At 39.5% G+C, this 16,355-nt stretch overlaps 5 protein-coding genes across 5 annotated transcripts; 2 read left to right on the forward strand and 3 right to left on the reverse strand.

Moving 5' to 3' along the window:
* Positions 1-416: 416 nt before the first annotated feature.
* On the reverse strand, positions 417-3,556 carry LOC112712312 (glutathione S-transferase DHAR2). The gene is made up of 6 exons (XM_025765162.3): positions 2,943-3,556; positions 2,747-2,837; positions 2,532-2,675; positions 2,275-2,392; positions 2,027-2,167; positions 417-646 (listed from the first exon to the last, which is right to left on the reverse strand). Exons 1-6 carry the CDS (start codon positions 2,998-3,000, stop codon positions 560-562), a joined length of 639 nt encoding a protein of 212 aa, XP_025620947.1. The 5' UTR covers positions 3,001-3,556; the 3' UTR covers positions 417-559.
* Positions 3,557-7,439: 3,883 nt separating this feature from the next.
* On the forward strand, positions 7,440-8,549 carry LOC112709579 (protein MAIN-LIKE 1-like). The gene is made up of 3 exons (XM_025761465.1): positions 7,440-8,137; positions 8,233-8,320; positions 8,400-8,549. The coding sequence occupies exons 1-3, from the start codon at positions 7,440-7,442 to the stop codon at positions 8,547-8,549; spliced, it is 936 nt and encodes a 311-aa protein (XP_025617250.1).
* A 1,242-nt stretch (positions 8,550-9,791) lies between these two features.
* On the reverse strand, positions 9,792-10,463 carry LOC114924466 (uncharacterized). Its single transcript, XM_029289068.1, has one exon. The coding sequence runs from the start codon at positions 10,461-10,463 to the stop codon at positions 9,792-9,794; it is 672 nt and encodes a 223-aa protein (XP_029144901.1).
* Positions 10,464-10,586: 123 nt separating this feature from the next.
* Positions 10,587-11,626, reverse strand: LOC112709580 (uncharacterized). Its single transcript, XM_025761466.1, has 2 exons — positions 11,176-11,626; positions 10,587-11,083 (listed from the first exon to the last, which is right to left on the reverse strand). The coding sequence occupies exons 1-2, from the start codon at positions 11,624-11,626 to the stop codon at positions 10,587-10,589; spliced, it is 948 nt and encodes a 315-aa protein (XP_025617251.1).
* Positions 11,627-13,021: 1,395 nt separating this feature from the next.
* On the forward strand, positions 13,022-16,341 carry LOC112712314 (uncharacterized). Its single transcript, XM_025765163.3, has 10 exons — positions 13,022-13,746; positions 13,842-13,907; positions 13,993-14,173; positions 14,344-14,540; positions 14,806-14,856; positions 14,955-15,046; positions 15,246-15,379; positions 15,541-15,623; positions 15,784-15,888; positions 16,049-16,341. Exons 1-10 carry the CDS (start codon positions 13,396-13,398, stop codon positions 16,184-16,186), a joined length of 1,398 nt encoding a protein of 465 aa, XP_025620948.1. The 5' UTR covers positions 13,022-13,395; the 3' UTR covers positions 16,187-16,341.
* Positions 16,342-16,355: the final 14 nt, after the last annotated feature.

Consider the following 16,355-nt stretch of genomic DNA (forward strand, 5'->3'; position numbering starts at 1 on the left):
TTATAATAGTGACAACCAAAGTGTAAAGTTGGTAATGAGATAAAAAAATAAGACATGAAACCTACATCTCACCCGATTCTAAGTCTCTAGATGTGTTCGCCAATTGTGGTATCATGTATGTTTGGGAAATTAGACCTGTTTTATATCCCAAAGGAGGCAATGGTTGACCGTTGACTTGGCTGAATATAGGCCACGCCTTCGATTCAGGACTTGCTCACCTTTGAGTTTAAGTTAAAAGAAAGGTGATTACTCACATGAAACTATCGTTCTGTGAAGACGATATGTAAAAACCTAGTTTGATATATTTGACTAAATTACTATATAATAATTTTTAACTATTATCTTCAGACAAAGACATCTTTATGTAAGTAGGAAAAAAAAAGATTCCTAAGAGAGACTATGTCTATTCCATAAACTAAAGCGCAGCAACAAACGAACCACATATTTTATTATATAGGAGGGAACAACCCCTTACACCTTCCTAATCTCAATAAGGTTCAAATCACAGGTACAGATATTTCTCATTGTTCATAGCACCACATCATAATTTAGAGTTACTTCATGCATTCACCTTGGGTGCCCATCCCGCAATTACATACTCCTTTGCAGCCTTGGTTTTCTCAAACGATTCCAGGGAGAACAACAACTGCATCACACCATCATTTTCCATCATTTCAAGTAGCACTACTCAAACAAGCTAACATATTTTCTTTATCGAACATAATATAATAGTAATGATTTAAACATCAAAGTAAGTTGATCAATTATACTATTCTGCATCTAACACTAATGTGATGATCACCAACTGAGCTGATAATCTGTTGCGGCATATGCAATAACCCGAGAGAGATTGGACATGCAAAAGTAATGGAGCTCGAGGAATAAAACTTAACATATCAAGACATTCTATTCGCTTGATTATCAGCTACAAATAGTCAATCATAGCAGCAGAATGTAGGAGCATCTAATACGTTAGGATCTCTAAAAGTTGTTTACACCTATACACATGCATGATCTTATGGCATCAATGAGGAGAGCAAGTGCGAATATTTATTCATGGATACATACCAGAAATAACAAAGTAAGTTGGAACTCGGAAGTCTAATACTAGAGTGGTGGCAGCAATGTGCATCTAATAAAGTATTCTATGCAAGATGAGGTACGGGGTTATTAAGCACCAATCCACAGTGGTTTATTTCATAGCAGCAACAGAATGTCTGACAGTGAAATCCAATGTGATCTTCAAATATTAGTGATATGAATTGGTTCCCTAATGAAACTTTTTGGTCACCAAATGACAGAAATTTGAACCCTAGTCACAAAAATGGTAACCTTACGGGTATTTGGATGTTGAAAAGTTATCAATTAATCTTTTGAGGAACAAATTGATGTTCTAATAATCAATGTTTTGTTCAAATGGGGACCTACTGTACACTGTAGTGCAAGCTTTTGCATTGTAATAAAACCCACACAAGACAAATTCACAAGAGAATCATAGATTGCAGATTGCGGCTGCACATGCACTATAGCACGCTTTTTTATGCCCTGGAAATCCTAGAATCCTTAATTATTGTTATGCACAATCAAAATTAGATTGATTTGCAGCTAAAGATTCTTAAACTTTACCTAAACTGTTCAAAAGGACATAACAGGCTAACAGAACATGTGACCTGTAAATATGACTAATAGGAAATGGCAGGACAGTTTCAATCTATTACAGATGAACTTTTCATTTGGTTAAAACTTAAACCAAAGACCGATGGTTTCAAATTTTGTTCAATTCTTACACAAACTTTAACAGGGCTAGAAACATAAAAAGGTTGCGGATATTAAAGTTTCAACTCTTGGGTCATTGCAATTTGCAAAGCAAGTTTAAACGTATAATAAACAACACAACAAAATCAGTTAGCATGATAAGTTTGCAACACAAAATGTTCATCTATCAACCAATGCCAGAGTGTGCTCTAAACAACTATTCAATGATAATGCAAAAGCCATAATATGGCATTGCAGAAAAACTGCAAACCTTGGTATAGTTGTGGACATGTGCCAAATCCTGAGGAATAGTCCAGTTTTTGAAGTGCTCAAGTGTTATGACTAGATGGTAGAGTTTTGGAGCCAAACTCAAATCAACAGCAGTTACCTTCTCCCCAGCAACAAACGGACCCTAAACCACACCTCAAGCACATGAGCATAGCTATTAAGAAAAAGGCTATTAAGAAAAAGGTAAGCAACAAAAGACAAAAAGAATTAGGGCTATTCAATTATAAATACATGGTTCTTAAGATGTTCATCCAAATCCTTCAACTCAGCAAGCAATGCTTGCTCTGATCCATCATTTGGATCTTTGCTCTTGAGAAACTTCACGAAAGCCCCAAATAACTTGGATCCCCTGCAAAGTTGTGAAAGAAAAAGTCTCTCAATTCAAAAGTGAAAACACATATCTTCATAACAATTAGCACACAGCACAAAACCCTAGGTCAAAACTGAAGTTTGAAAAGCGTAAATGAAAGCAAAGTAGGAGCATTTACACGTTGGCAGATTCAGGGGGAGTGACGAGAGAGGGTTGAGGGTACTTTTCCTCAAGGATTCCAACAATGACATCGGAATCGGAAATCCATTTGTCATCAAACTTGATCACTGGAACCTTGCCTTCAGGATTGACATCCAAAAACCTAAAAAAGCAGCAATGTTGAGAAAAAGGCCATGAAAGAGAAAAGAGAATGGAGTTGAAATTGGATGGTACCATTGGGGTTTTTCGTCGAAATTGATGAGGTGGGTGGAGTAAGGGACTTTCTTCTCCTCCAAGGTTAAGAGCACCCTCTGGCAAAATGGACCTGCAAACACACACAACAGTTATTATTATTATTATTATTATTAGAAGAAGAAGAAGAAGAAGAAGAAGAAGAAGAAGAAGAAGAAGAAGAAGAAGAAGAACATACAGTCTCCGAGAACATTGGGAGCACCGACAGCAGCTTTGACAGCAACTTCCAGAGCCATTTCTGATCAAAAATCGCAGAGTGAGGGTGCGAGTAATGTGAAGATTGTGATTGCTTCACACCATTATTATACTTACCACTCAACTCACTCGAACATTCTTTTTCGTTCTTTTTTTATTTTTTAAATAGAAAAAATAAATTTAATTTTCATACATTGATAAATCTAATTATATATATTAAAAATACAATAAACTTAAAATAAAGCGACATATAAATTTCGGAGGATTTATATTTCGGATAAATTAGGGTGTTTGCTGCTTGAAGAACTTTATTGATATTTTTTTAATTTTAATGTATTTATTTTATATTTATTAAAAAATTAAAAACTTTAACAATAATAATTTTGTTATGTGTCTCTCAGATATATATTAAGGTAAATCCTTAAAACTTATTGAATAAATAACAGCATATAGAGTAATTAGATAATGTATAAGATTTTGTTCTATCAAAATTATAACACATTTTTAGGCTTGTAGCTGTTGTTATAGTAATGATTTTGTAGTTATAAAGTATTTTTATTTTGATAAGTTAAATGAACGTTACTTTGGTTATTAATATTGTCGATGGGTCAAACACAGTCTTGAATATAGTTGAACCGCATTTTAGAGTTCATGATTTGAAGTTAACCCCCACTATGAACATGGCCATCAATTTGGCCACATTCGTGATATTTGTTAAGTAACATTTAAAAATAAGAATCATTTCTTATTTTGTACGCAAAATTGTTAATTATATTCGTATGTATTTCAGAGGTTTTTTTTTTAATATAGTGAAATTTTAAAGTCATCTCTAAAATTTAGAAAGATGAAGATTTAGAGATTAAATTAAAATTTTGTATTAAATTTAGTGTATAATATACTGAATTGAATTATTTTTAAAATTAATAAAAATGTAGTTTGAATCTGAATTTTTCTTGAACTGTATGTTCTCTTTATCATTAAGTTATGTTATTCTTCTCTTTATCATTAAGTTATGTTCTCTTTATCATTAAGTTATGTTATTCTTTATTATTTTATATGTTAATTATTAATTATATAATAAAATTATACAATAAATTTTTTTAATATTATTTTAATTTTATATTTACTTATATTTAAATTAATTATATTTTTTATTAATTATAATATAATTATTTTTTATAATTATATGATATTTATTAATATTATTTTTTAATAAATATATATAGCATATAACAATATAATAAATATAAGAATATTTTAATATAAAAATAAAATTAAATAATCTTTATCATAAAAAAATTAGAATTTTATATATTATATTTAATAATAGCCGGATTATAACTTGTTAATTGTAATTTGTTAAAATTTGATTATTTTTAAAATATTAGTAAAATATATTTTAAATTTTAATTTTGGATTTTTTATTATTTTATATTTTTTATTTATATAGAATTAGTTTAACCAATGACTCATCAGTTGAACTAATGAACCAATAAATTAATAGCCTAACCGATTCAATCACCCGTTTAATTCTTACAATTATAGTTCTCAAAACCAAACACGGTCTATGTTAGTGTAGTACACACCTCTAGAACCATCTGAAAGTTAAGTATGCCTAGTTAGTTATGCCAGCTCATCCCTAATTTGTTAGAACTCTCTAACCAACTTCTGTCATCACATCACACACACCTTCACTCTCTATATATATGCACATCAATGCAGTGACTTTAGCTGAGCTTTTAGCATTCAAATCTTTGATTTTTGTCTAGCAGCAAAGTACTCATCCAACGCTTCTCAAATTTTTTGTGCGTATCCAAATTCTACAACTTTGTTGACAAAGGCTTCGTTCATGGCAGAAAGCATTCAAGCTACTAAACACTCATCATGTTGTTCCCAATCTTCAAACTCAGGTGACACTTTTTCGACAATCTTTACTTGATCCGAATTGAACCTTCTTGGGATTGATAGAGCAGTAATGTGACTTTAACGTTTATTGGCCTTAATGCACACTAGTGCTTGTCGCTTCCGAAGTTGTCTTCATCCAACTTGATCGTTGCTAGAAAATTTGCTATGGATGCCATTGACGCTGAGAGTTGCAGCTGTGGAGCTCTAGCTTCTTGATTCTGTGAACCGAAAGTCACAGAATTTTCTATGGATCTGAACCATGTGCTCTGATACCATGAAGGTATTAGTAGCGTGTTGATGAAGAAAGAATTAAAATGCAGCAAAGACAGTTAGCAAAACAGAGAGAGAGAAGAACAAAAAAAATGATGGAGAGAGCATCATTTATCAAGGAGCTGAAGTAGAATTACAAAAAAAATAACGATCAAGAAATAAGGTGCCTCTGCAATTGAATACATTTTCAAGATCAACAAGGTTGTAAACTTCCTATCTGCTCTTGGAGCACCACTGTTGAATGAAAAACACTTTGAAACTGCGCTACAGGGTTTGGATGAGGACTTCAGCGCCTTCATAACCATGGTAAACTCAAAAATCGATCACATGACCATTAGTGAGTTTGAGTCTCAACTTCTTTCACAAGAAGAGGTAAATGAGAGATTTTGAAACTCTGGTGCATGCAAATCTAGCTCATAAGGAATCCAGGCATCCAGCACAAGCAAAACTGGAAATGAGTCTTCACCAGAGAAGTTCTATCAGAATTACAACAACTACGACAGAGGACAATCTAGCAGAAGGAGTAGAGGAAGAGGCTTTCGAGGAGGAAAGTCATGGTGGCAAAGAAACAGACCTCAATGCCAACTATGTAGCAGAGTTGGGCACACTGTTTGGGAGTGCTTTCACCGATTCAATCAAAACTACCAAAATCCACAACTGTAAACCTTCAACAGTAGTCCTCCTCCATCAAATCTTGGTTTTTCATAAGCAAGCTCAGCACTCCCAACCCTCGTTTCAACCAACTCAGCACTCAAACAACACCAGTTAGAATCATCCTCAAGCCTTACTAACCGCCAACACCTGTGCTAACCAAGGGTGGTACCCAGACTCCGGAGCATCCCACCACATCACCTTTGATCAGATGAATCTGATCAACAACTCTGAGTACTCAGGTCCCGAGCAAGTATTTGGAGGTACTGGCAAAGGTATGAGTATTGTTAACATTGGGAGATCTATTATGCATGCCTCTATGTCAAAAACCTCCTTTTAACTTCAAAATTTGCTTCATGTACCCACTATTTTTAAGAATCTAACCAGTGTCTCAAAATTTGCATTAAATAATAAAGTATTTTTTGAATTTTAACCTCATTTATGTGCTATAAAATGCTAAAAATTCAGAAAGATTCTGCTTCAAAATAGACTTAGTAATAGTCTATATAAGTTTAATGATATACAAATATCAAGACTACTATGAAATTCTAATAAAGCTCACCTATTTAATGTTGAGTAGAAAAAAAAACAAGTGCAAACATTGCAAAAATAGAAAACAAAGCAAAAAATAAAAGAGCCATAGGGGGATAATGATTTTTTTTATTAAACTAGATGTATAATGATAGTGATTAGCTAATATAATTGATATCACCCCATTTTTAAAAAAAAAATTCCAACTTTAGCTCATATTCTTTAGTTCAAAATGTTTATCTGATTTGCTAAGACAAAATCCGCATCAAGTTTAGACTTTAGAGACACTACAATAATAAGGCTTTTTTATATAAATAAGCATGGGAGAAACTTTAATTCCAGGAATACGCATGGCATGATATAATTACTGAAATACGCATGGCCAACTCCCTGCCACCGGCCACGAAATGGAATTCCAAACCAATTCGCAGCAAGTGACCACGAAATGGGGGGAGCAGCAGCAGCTTTTCAACTTCGTGGCTGCCACATAGTAGGTGAAACACATTAATTACGGCGCACACAAAGTGGTCAATGTCAAGACCAGCGCCCACGAAATGGCCAATTAGCTGGCAGCGACAACGAAGTGGGTGGATTCGTTCCTGGCGCCCACGAGTTGGGTGTTCTGAACGGCAGCAGCAGCAAGGTCACATGCATTGGCTGTGTCTGGTGGCAGGGGACACTTGGAAAGGGAGCCAATAGTTGTATAAAAAGGGGGTGGGGAGAGCTTTCATGCACGGTTAAATTCCAAGTGGGGTAAGGAAAAAAAAAACAAAGTGGTTAGCATGGTAAATGTAACCTGAGAGGAGGTGAGCTTCTGGTAGTGAGTTTTTCAATTTAAAAAATAACTTAATATGAGTGGGGGTGGGGTGAACGTGGAGGAGAACTTAAACCGGCTGGACGAACATCATATAACGGCACATTTATTCCATAAGGTTTGTTTACACCATTAATCAATTTGCTATTGTTAGGGATTGTTAGTAATATTTTTTCGATATTAACCTTATTTTATAGAGTATTTCTAACTGTTGTCTTTCTTGGTTTCCTATGTTGTAGCCCACACGTGTTCTTACTTCTCATGGCACGCTCGTAGATGTATTCATGTTAGAGCCTGGGGGATCCAACCATGGAAATTAGGCGGGAGAGGCTCGACCCTTATTTGAGACGTACCGGATTTTTTCATGCCTCTTTGATCAAGCGTTTCGAGTACGACAATCCACTTATTAGTGCCTTTGTGGAACGGTGGCGTCCGGAGATGCATACGTTTCATCTCCCTTGGGGTGAGTGTACTATAACTCTGGAGGATGTAGCCATGCAGCTAGGTCTACCTATAGATGGACAGCCTGTTAGCGGTACGTTGAGGTCATGGAGTAAGTTTCATCAGAGAGATATTTGGGAATGGTGTCATGAACTTCTAGGTGAGGTTCACCCCGGCCACGTAGGGACAACGAAGTACAACATCAAGTTGAAGTGGCTGAGAACTCGTCTTCAGCAGATGCCGCTTGAGTTAGATGATAATGGTCTCATGCAGTATGCACGTTGTTACATACTTGACTTGTTGGGAGGTGTGCTTCTCCCGGACAAGGCCAACAACACAGTCCATGTACGATATCTGCCATTATTGGCTGACTTTGATGCCATTGGTACCTACAGTTGGGGTAGTGTCGTCCTCTGCTGGTTATATCGTTCTATGTGCCTAGCAACAGACTACAGTGTTGAGGGTATGGCCGGGTGTCATACCTTGCTCATGTCGTGGATTTACTACAGATTACCGTTCTGGGCCCCGAATGTTACAACACCCATTAGTTTTCCTTTGGCCACGAGGTATTTATTTCATACTTCACACTTAGTAACTTTTATGAAGTATCCTTTAATGTTAGAAATGTATATTTGTGATTAAGTTTGTGGTTGTCCAACAGGTGGGCAGGGAAAAAAGGACAGAATGACTATGCTGAGCAGCGCCTACTTAGGCACCGTCTGCGCTTGGACAATCTGCAAGTCGATGAGGTTGGTGGTCGTTGTTATTATTATGTACTCAATACCTGCCTATGTAGTCTGTTGTGACGGCGTTCCTTTATATTTGCAGTTTGTTTGGCAACCGTACATGGACCCCCGGATTCTGTCTAGAGTTCCCGCAGAATTCCTCGGCCACCCGCATGGAGATTTCTATAGCGCCGTTGTGCCTCTAATATTTTTCAGGTGGATTGAGATCCTAAATGTTGACCGGGTGTTATGACAGTTTGGGGGAAAGCAAGGACGTCCAAACCCGTCGCTTAATATTGATACCTTCCATCGACAATCAGCCCGTAATGACGACGGTTGGTGGCCGGTTCGACTATCAAAATGGTTTGAGGTATGGGGCAACCGGCGCACGGATGCATACCGGCTGCGGGTTCATCGTGCAGATACATTGCGTCCCAGCCATGATTATTATAGGTTGTACTGTGAGAGAACAAGGAAGTTTCTGTCCGTCCCTGACGCACTGCATGACCCGCGGGGTGACACTATCCCCGCAGATGCCCCCCACAGAGTATGGACGAGGCCCTGTGGTTAATTTGCCTCCCGTTCCCCGAGACCATCGGCGGCGCCGTCCCCGTAGAGCCAGAGTTGAGGGCCATGCTGATCATGGGGAGGATGAGCAAGAGTTGCCAGAACAAGACCGACCCAGTTTTGAGCCAGATTACGGACACCATATTCCCCGAGAGGATCCTCCAGTTGCAGGAGACTGCTACTACCCGCAACCTGCTGGACCGACGGAACCCCCGCAGCCTTCTTCCATTCAGCAGTTTATGCCATATCAGAGTAGCTACGAGATTGGCGGCTCATCACAGGGAGGTACACAAGACTTGATTGATTCAATGGACAGAGTTGGGTGGATAAATTTCTCTTCATTATTCGACGGGTTGGACCATTTTATTCCTCAGCAGTCATCCCCACACACCCCCACTGATCTTGCACTCGCCCTGCCTCGCTCAGATGCCTGGCCGACGTCTTTTGTACACAGGAGCTGATGCTACAACAGACGAGGTAGATGTACCAGCTGCTCGCCCCCGCCGGGACACTCGAGCCCCTTCGTGTGGCACAGGCGGCAGATTGGGTCACGAGCACTGTTAGTCTTGTGTTAGTTTGTTGATGTTGTTCGTTTTACTGTTTAGTCTTGGTGTTATTTATTTCTCCTTTTTACCATTTGCTGTTTCGTATGTTATTTAGAGTGTATTTCCTGTACTGTTTGTTGTTTGAAGTTGATGTGCTGTGTCGGTTCTTTTATTAAGCATGCATTTACTTTACGTCTTTTCTTTGTTGACGACTATTTTTAGTAATGATAGCCTCGCATTTTATTATCGTGATACCAAACCGAGAATGCAAATGTGGAAGAAACAACAAAATCAAAAACAATAGATGAAACATTTGGGTCTTCTCCAGTACAACGAAATAGAAACAATAAAAAAAAAGTACATTAGATTACACTGGTTAAAACTTAGGTTGCAGAAGCATGCGGACAATGTCGCCTGGTATGTCCGGGTTGCCTGCAAATCCCGCACCTCTTACCTGGTCCCGGCTCAACATTGTCCATTTCATTTCGAATCCTAGTAGATATCGGACACCCTTCCATTGTCCGTCGTAGAAGGGGGTTAGGCCGGACATGTGGTCCTTCATAAGGGGGCCACATATCCTCATCCGGTACGGGCTGGAATTCCATCTGATAGACCCGAAACACGCTCTCAACATGGTACACTAAGTCAACATACTCTTGCCAGTCCAACCTCGCATATGCACACGCGGCCAGAGCATGTGCACAAGGATAATGTAACGCCTGGAAGTAACCACAATCACATCTGTGGTACCGAAGGTTAACTCGGAACCGTGACTGCACCCCTGCAGCAGCTATCTCGTCGACTGTGAATATAGTTGTAGCTCTATCGTATGACGTCACCAACATCTGGGGAATGCCCTCACGGTTCGCTAGTATGGCTTTCTGCAAGAACTGTGAGAACACCTGACCACTTGCAACCTGCGCCTGCGCTTGCCGACCCTTCATGACGAATAACTTATTCAGGCGATGGTAAGTGGACTTCACAATTGCACACACTGGTAAATTTCTGGTGCCCTTGAGGACAGAGTTGATACACTCAGAGAGATTCGTCGTCATGTGTCCGTATCGTCGGCCCTCATCTAGGTGTTGTAACCATTTAGGTGGCTCTAAACCTCGGATCCACTCCATCATCTGCGGAGATGTTACCGGATCCTTGCTACTAATTAGCTCCAGGTAGTACTACGACTGCTCTTGCGTCTTCGAATATGCAGCGTTAACCAGGTGTCTCTTGGCTTCCTTACTCTTGAAACTGGTAGCAAAGTTGGAGGCAATATGTCGAACACAATACACATTGTGTTCCCAGCCACACCCCTCACGTTCCAATGCGGCCTTTATTGCCGCATGCCTGTCGGATATAAGCAGAACTCCCGGCCGAGTTGCGACATGCTTCCTCAAATTGGTTAGGAAGAAGTACCATGAATCTGTATTCTCTCTTTCGACAAATGCAAAAGCGACGGGTAGAATGTTGTTATTCCCGTCCTGTGCAATCCCCATGAGAAGGGTGCCTGCGTACTTACCATACAGGTGTGTCCCGTCCACTGAGACCAGCGGTTTATAGTGCCTAAAAGCTTCAATACATGAAGGGAACGACCAGAAGACCTGGTGAAACATGACACTACCACGGTCTAGTGTGTTCCCGACATAGTACGGCAGAGTTTGGAGGTCAACAATTGTCCCTGTTGCGAAAATACTTACTTAGTTAAACATGTAAACGACTAAACGGACAGTAAAGACCAAAGACCTTTGCATAATAAAATACAAGTAATACCTGGGACGAAACCTTGGAGAGCACTGAGGTATCTACGCAGCTGGTCATATGATTCGTCCCAATCACCATAGATCCTTGCGATTGCTTTCTGATTCGCGTGCCAAACCTTCTTGTAAGATACCTTGTAACCGTACGCTGACTCTACTGATCCTTGCAACACCTTTACACAAATCGTCGCATCAGCATGCACCATGGGAAATATGTGCTGGCAGATGATGTTGCTATCGAGTTGGGCGTGGTCTTGAGACATTGTACTTGCCAGGCAACTATGAGGACCTTCATACTTTCGGATTTCCCAAAATCTACAGGACCTTGTCTTCGCAACCCGTACCATCCAACGATATTGATCCCCGAACTGCATACATCGACATACATACCTACTTTGGTCTGACTCTACAGCCTTATATTCTGCACTCCTACGGATGTTGTAGTTTTTTACCGCTAGCATCATGATTCCCGGGTAAGAAATTTCAACCCAATCTTAAGCTCCATCTCGCCTGACAAAGGATACGTGCTCGGTCTGTCCTCTGCGTTAGTCGAATGCATTGCTCCCAAATTTAAGGATAGGTAGTGTGCCGGTGTAGAGGAAGAACCACCACCACCTCCAGGTTCGACCCGTGTTGGAGGAACATCATCGCCATGTAGAGGCTGCGTCTCTGGAACGACATCTGCCTCATCACCATTGAAATCTTCAATCTCATCCTCGTCAGACGTATCTACAATAGCAGCCTCTGGAAGCCTATCGACCCCCACATGTGTAGAAGGGGCGGGGCGTGCTTCACAAATAACTAAATTTTGTACCCTCGGGACAAATGCATTGAAGCTTGGACTTGGGGCCCTACTGGTATCCTGATCTGGAACAAAATCACCCGCTCCGCGGTTTCCGACACCCTCCACATTATTCGAACTAGACGAGCTTCCGCCAATGTCCTGAAGATTCAGACAAAGCTCCAATGAATAGATGCTTTCTATGCTGCGATGATAAGAAAACATCATCGACACATGCTGATCAGCTTTTATCTGCATTTTTTGATAGGAAAACGAGTTGGCCACTGCAACCGTCATTCTGTAGGCCAGCTTCGTAATTTCCTTTTTTCCAACCATTCCGGTATGCATCAGAATCAAATTCTTCAAATCTTGCAACGATGTTTGTGGTGGAATCATTATCCACAGTGGATCGTTGCAAACGAATGTAATACCTTCTGCCGTGTGAGAAATTTTTCCATTAGGATATATAATCAGGTAAGTATTTTCCCCCGCCATACAAATCTCAGATCCAAATTCACTACCTAAAAATTTTAAAGAAAGAAAGAGGGAGCAGAGGTTGAGGGAAGTATGGAGTGTGAGACGAGAGTGATAATGTTTTCTCTCGTTGCTGATCCACGAGCGTTTATATAGTAAAATTATGTTGCCAATTCGTGGCCGGTACACATGAGGTGCAACATTTCGTGCTCGCCCCCCACGCAATCCCCATTTTGTGGGCGCTAGCTACAAAATGGCTGCTTTACCATTTTGTGGTCGGCGCAGCTGAGATGGCCTCTGCTGCTGCTCCCTCCTATTTCGTGGTCGCTTGCTGCGAATTGGTTTGGAATTCCATTTCGTGGCCGGTGGCATGGAGTTGGCCATGCGTATTTCAGTAATTATATCAAGCCATGCGTATTCCTGGAATTAAAATTTCTCCCATGCTTATTTATATAAAAAAGCCCAACAATAATACTAACTTTTTGTGGTTCAAAGCATGTGTGCGAGTATTGCACATTTTTTTTATGCATGGCAGCATGGGCACCCAAGTGGTCCGCATATTGGGGAATGATTATAATGTGTGGGGAACCTTGCAAGTTCCACCACTCATTCTCATATTCTCTGCTCCCCTCTTCTTCCATGCTTATGCTTTTTTAAAGCCAACCAACCCCCTTCCTTTTTTTTCTCTCACTTTTGCGTTGGTAGGTGGGATAAGGGGATGACATATTTCTCTCCTAGTACATCAACAAGGACACACACCTATCAATGCATTTGAATCATCATCACCATTTGTAAAAGGCCAAAGCCAAGTGATTTTTAAATTCTTTTGGGCCGGAATGAGCCCAAACCCATTAACGGGCCCAAGACAGCAAAGACCTCCAGTGGACCAAAAACGAAAACAAAAAAAAAATCTGGAGACACAATCGGATAATTGAAAGCAATTCATTCCGCTGCTTCCATTTCTTTGCATCGGAAAAAATGAGTTGTTTGAGTTTGAGAGCGGAGGTCGCTGCTTCCAGCTTGTTAACCGTTGCTTATCGCAATCCTAAACCCCTTCATCCCTTTCCCTCTAGAATTCTGTGCACCAGGAGTAAGAGTAAATGTTGCTCCCAACTCCTCACCTACTCTTCTTCTTCCACTTCAACTTCTGCTTCAACTTCTAGAACCTTCCCTCTCAACTTCCCGTTAACAACCTCTCGCCGCCGATTTACCGTTTCCGCAACCACCACTGCTCCGCCTCAGAGCGATAGCTCCGATGTTTCCACCAAGATTCCTCCCGACAATCGCATTCCCGCCACTATCATCACCGGCTTTCTCGGTTCCGGCAAGGTAGGGTTCTGTTTCTACTTTCTACGCATACGGAATTCGCAGACTCGGAACTCTTGCTGTAATTGACTTTATTTGTTGTTTGTGGACTTGAGCAGACAACGCTGCTTAACCATATTTTGACTGCTGAGCATGGAAAGCGCATCGCGGTTATCGAGAACGAGGTATGTATCTATGCCTTGGAATTTGGAATCTATTCTTTCGTTTCTTCAGCATTTATGTGAATATTCGATTAACTTGTTCTTGTAGTTTGGTGAAGTTGACATCGATGGTTCTTTAGTTGCGGCGCAAACTGCTGGAGCTGAAGATATTATGATGTTGAACAATGGCTGCCTTTGCTGCACAGTCAGGGGTGATCTTGTTAGAATGATTTCTGAATTAGTTGCTAGGAAGAAAGACAAATTTGATCATATTGTTATCGAGACTACGGGTAAGTGAATGATTGAATTTTGAATGTATGAAATGGTTGCCCTGTATTTCTTACCATAGAGTTCTTTCACTAATGCTTAAGATACTTAAGATGTTAATTACATTAATAAAGATGCGGTGGACTTCCGTATAACGGTTGGGCGTAATGCGACTTTACTTGCATTTCTGCAGGATTGGCAAATCCAGCACCAATTATTCAGACATTTTATGCCGAGGATAATGTCTTCAAAGATGTCAAGTTGGATGGTGTTGTCACTTTGGTCGATGCAAAACATGTTCATCGTCATCTTGATGAGGTCAAGCCAGACGGTGTTGTCAATGAGGCAGTGGAACAGATTGCCTATGCAGATCGTATAATTGTAAATAAGGTATTCACTATCACTCATTTATTCTGCGAGCAGAATGGCTTCAGTTCGGCTGTAAAACTTGAAATTTTAGATTATTTGGGAAAAGGGCCTGCTAGTGTTGACTCATTGACTAACTAGTTAGCCAGCTAATGAAAGGTTTTGTTTTGTGGATACACTCACCAATGGTCGCCATGTGGAATTATTCATAATAATTTTTATAGATACGGTGTTATGGAATGCAATGACTACTTTTACGTCGCTAATATTCTTGTCTGTCTTGTTCCAGACTGACCTTGTCAGTGAATCTGAGATCGGTTCTTTGGTTCAGCGCATAAGGGTTGGTATCCTTCTCTTCCTATTGAATCTAAGTGCTGAGCATTTATTTCAGTTTCATGCTTTTTTTCATTGTTCTAAGCATTTGCGTTTTTAATCCAGAATATAAACAGCTTGGCTCATTTAAAGCGGACTGAGTTTGGGAAAGTTGACTTGGATTATGTTCTGGGCATTGGTGGCTTTGATTTGGAGAGGTAGCTTTTGTTGTTGTTTCTTACTTTCTAAGTTTTATATTATTATGTAAAAATAAATCAGAATATTAGTGCACACGCTCTCTCAAGTAGTTCCTTTTAGTCACTTACTGGTTACTGCTTGAATTTTCACGGTCTTATTATGTTTCTGCTGTCCAAGCCAACCTAAACAGTTTTTGTATGTTTTTTCATCTTGGACAAGGATTGAGAGTGCTGTCAATGACGAGCCTGCAAAGGAAGATCATGTGCAGAGCCACAGCCACGACCATGATCATGATCACCATGAGCACCATGACCATGATCATCACCATGATGATTCTCATGACCACAAGCATGGTACTTATTGATTAGTTTTTAGAGTAGGATCAATATTTTCCCTGTTGCTTGTTAATCCAATGCTTTCTAACATTCAAGGACATAACTTCTAGATCTTGGAACTTTTACTGTTTAGTTGTGCAATGAAGTGAGAGATAAATTTGATTTTTGTTTATATGCAGATCACCATGCTCATAGTCACAGTCATGATCCTGGTGTTTCGTCTGTTAGCATAGTTTGTGAAGGAAGCTTAGACCTTGAGAAGGTTTGTATTGCATTTTCTCTATACTTGAAGTGTAGTTTAATGCCTAGTTTATACCAATTTCACTTTTACATTTGGATGCTTTGTATTCAATGTTTATGTGCATGCGAAAAGTCAATGTTGACACTTATGTACTGAAAGGATAAGTTATTAACCCTTTCAGGCTAACATATGGCTCGGTACACTCTTGCTGGAACGTAGTGATGATATTTATAGAATGAAAGGTCTTCTTTCCGTACAAGGAATGGACGAAAGATTTGTTTTTCAGGTGAATTTAACTCCTTTAAAACTTCTAATTTTATTGTATGTATATTTTAATCTGAACCCCTTTGCCACCCATCTGTTCCAGCTCTGATTTCCGACATTTTAATTGTCATGATTTTCTAAGTTCAATCCGGCTGGATTAAGCATATCTTTCTCTGTATCAGGGAGTTCATGACTTATTTCAAGGTTCACCTGAAAGGTTGTGGAGACCGGATGAACCAAGGGTAAACAAAATTGTTTTTATTGGGAAAAACTTGGATGCTCAGGAATTGGAAAAGGGATTCAAAGCCTGTTTGCTGTGATACCAGTTTCAATAAATTAATCTTCTGTTGGATATGAGAGTTCCATCTACTATAGTACCATGTATTCCTCTGAAACTGACGTATATATAGTGAAAAATGTTGTATTCCTCGACGTTGTGACTGAATGAGAGTAAAAGAGTATCTGTTTTTCTTTTTGTTGTTTTGATAT

This window comes from Arachis hypogaea, chromosome 9 (assembly GCF_003086295.3).
Source record: "Arachis hypogaea cultivar Tifrunner chromosome 9, arahy.Tifrunner.gnm2.J5K5, whole genome shotgun sequence".
Taxonomy (NCBI): domain Eukaryota; kingdom Viridiplantae; phylum Streptophyta; class Magnoliopsida; order Fabales; family Fabaceae; genus Arachis; species Arachis hypogaea.

What these genes read in the sequence shown, in the direction of transcription:
- LOC112709580 (XM_025761466.1), bottom strand. Translation starts at nt 11,626, where the DNA reads ATGATGCTAGCGGTAAAAAACTACAACATCCGTAGGAGTGCAGAATAT. An exon ending in TCTCCAAGGTTTCGTCCCAG is followed by an intron (nt 11,084 to 11,175) that starts GTATTACTTGTA and finishes TTTTCGCAACAG; the next exon opens with GGACAATTGTTGACCTCCAA.
- LOC112712314 (XM_025765163.3), top strand. Translation starts at nt 13,396, where the DNA reads ATGAGTTGTTTGAGTTTGAGAGCGGAGGTCGCTGCTTCCAGCTTGTTA. An exon ending in TTCTCATGACCACAAGCATG is followed by an intron (nt 15,380 to 15,540) that starts GTACTTATTGAT and finishes GTTTATATGCAG; the next exon opens with ATCACCATGCTCATAGTCAC. An exon ending in GAAGCTTAGACCTTGAGAAG is followed by an intron (nt 15,624 to 15,783) that starts GTTTGTATTGCA and finishes TAACCCTTTCAG; the next exon opens with GCTAACATATGGCTCGGTAC.
- LOC112709579 (XM_025761465.1), top strand. Translation starts at nt 7,440, where the DNA reads ATGGAAATTAGGCGGGAGAGGCTCGACCCTTATTTGAGACGTACCGGA. An exon ending in AGTTTTCCTTTGGCCACGAG is followed by an intron (nt 8,138 to 8,232) that starts GTATTTATTTCA and finishes GTTGTCCAACAG; the next exon opens with GTGGGCAGGGAAAAAAGGAC. An exon ending in ACAATCTGCAAGTCGATGAG is followed by an intron (nt 8,321 to 8,399) that starts GTTGGTGGTCGT and finishes TTATATTTGCAG; the next exon opens with TTTGTTTGGCAACCGTACAT.
- LOC112712312 (XM_025765162.3), bottom strand. Translation starts at nt 3,000, where the DNA reads ATGGCTCTGGAAGTTGCTGTCAAAGCTGCTGTCGGTGCTCCCAATGTT. An exon ending in TCCCAATGTTCTCGGAGACT is followed by an intron (nt 2,838 to 2,942) that starts GTATGTTCTTCT and finishes GTGTGTTTGCAG; the next exon opens with GTCCATTTTGCCAGAGGGTG. An exon ending in TTCGACGAAAAACCCCAATG is followed by an intron (nt 2,676 to 2,746) that starts GTACCATCCAAT and finishes CTGCTTTTTTAG; the next exon opens with GTTTTTGGATGTCAATCCTG.
- LOC114924466 (XM_029289068.1), bottom strand. Translation starts at nt 10,463, where the DNA reads ATGACGACGAATCTCTCTGAGTGTATCAACTCTGTCCTCAAGGGCACC.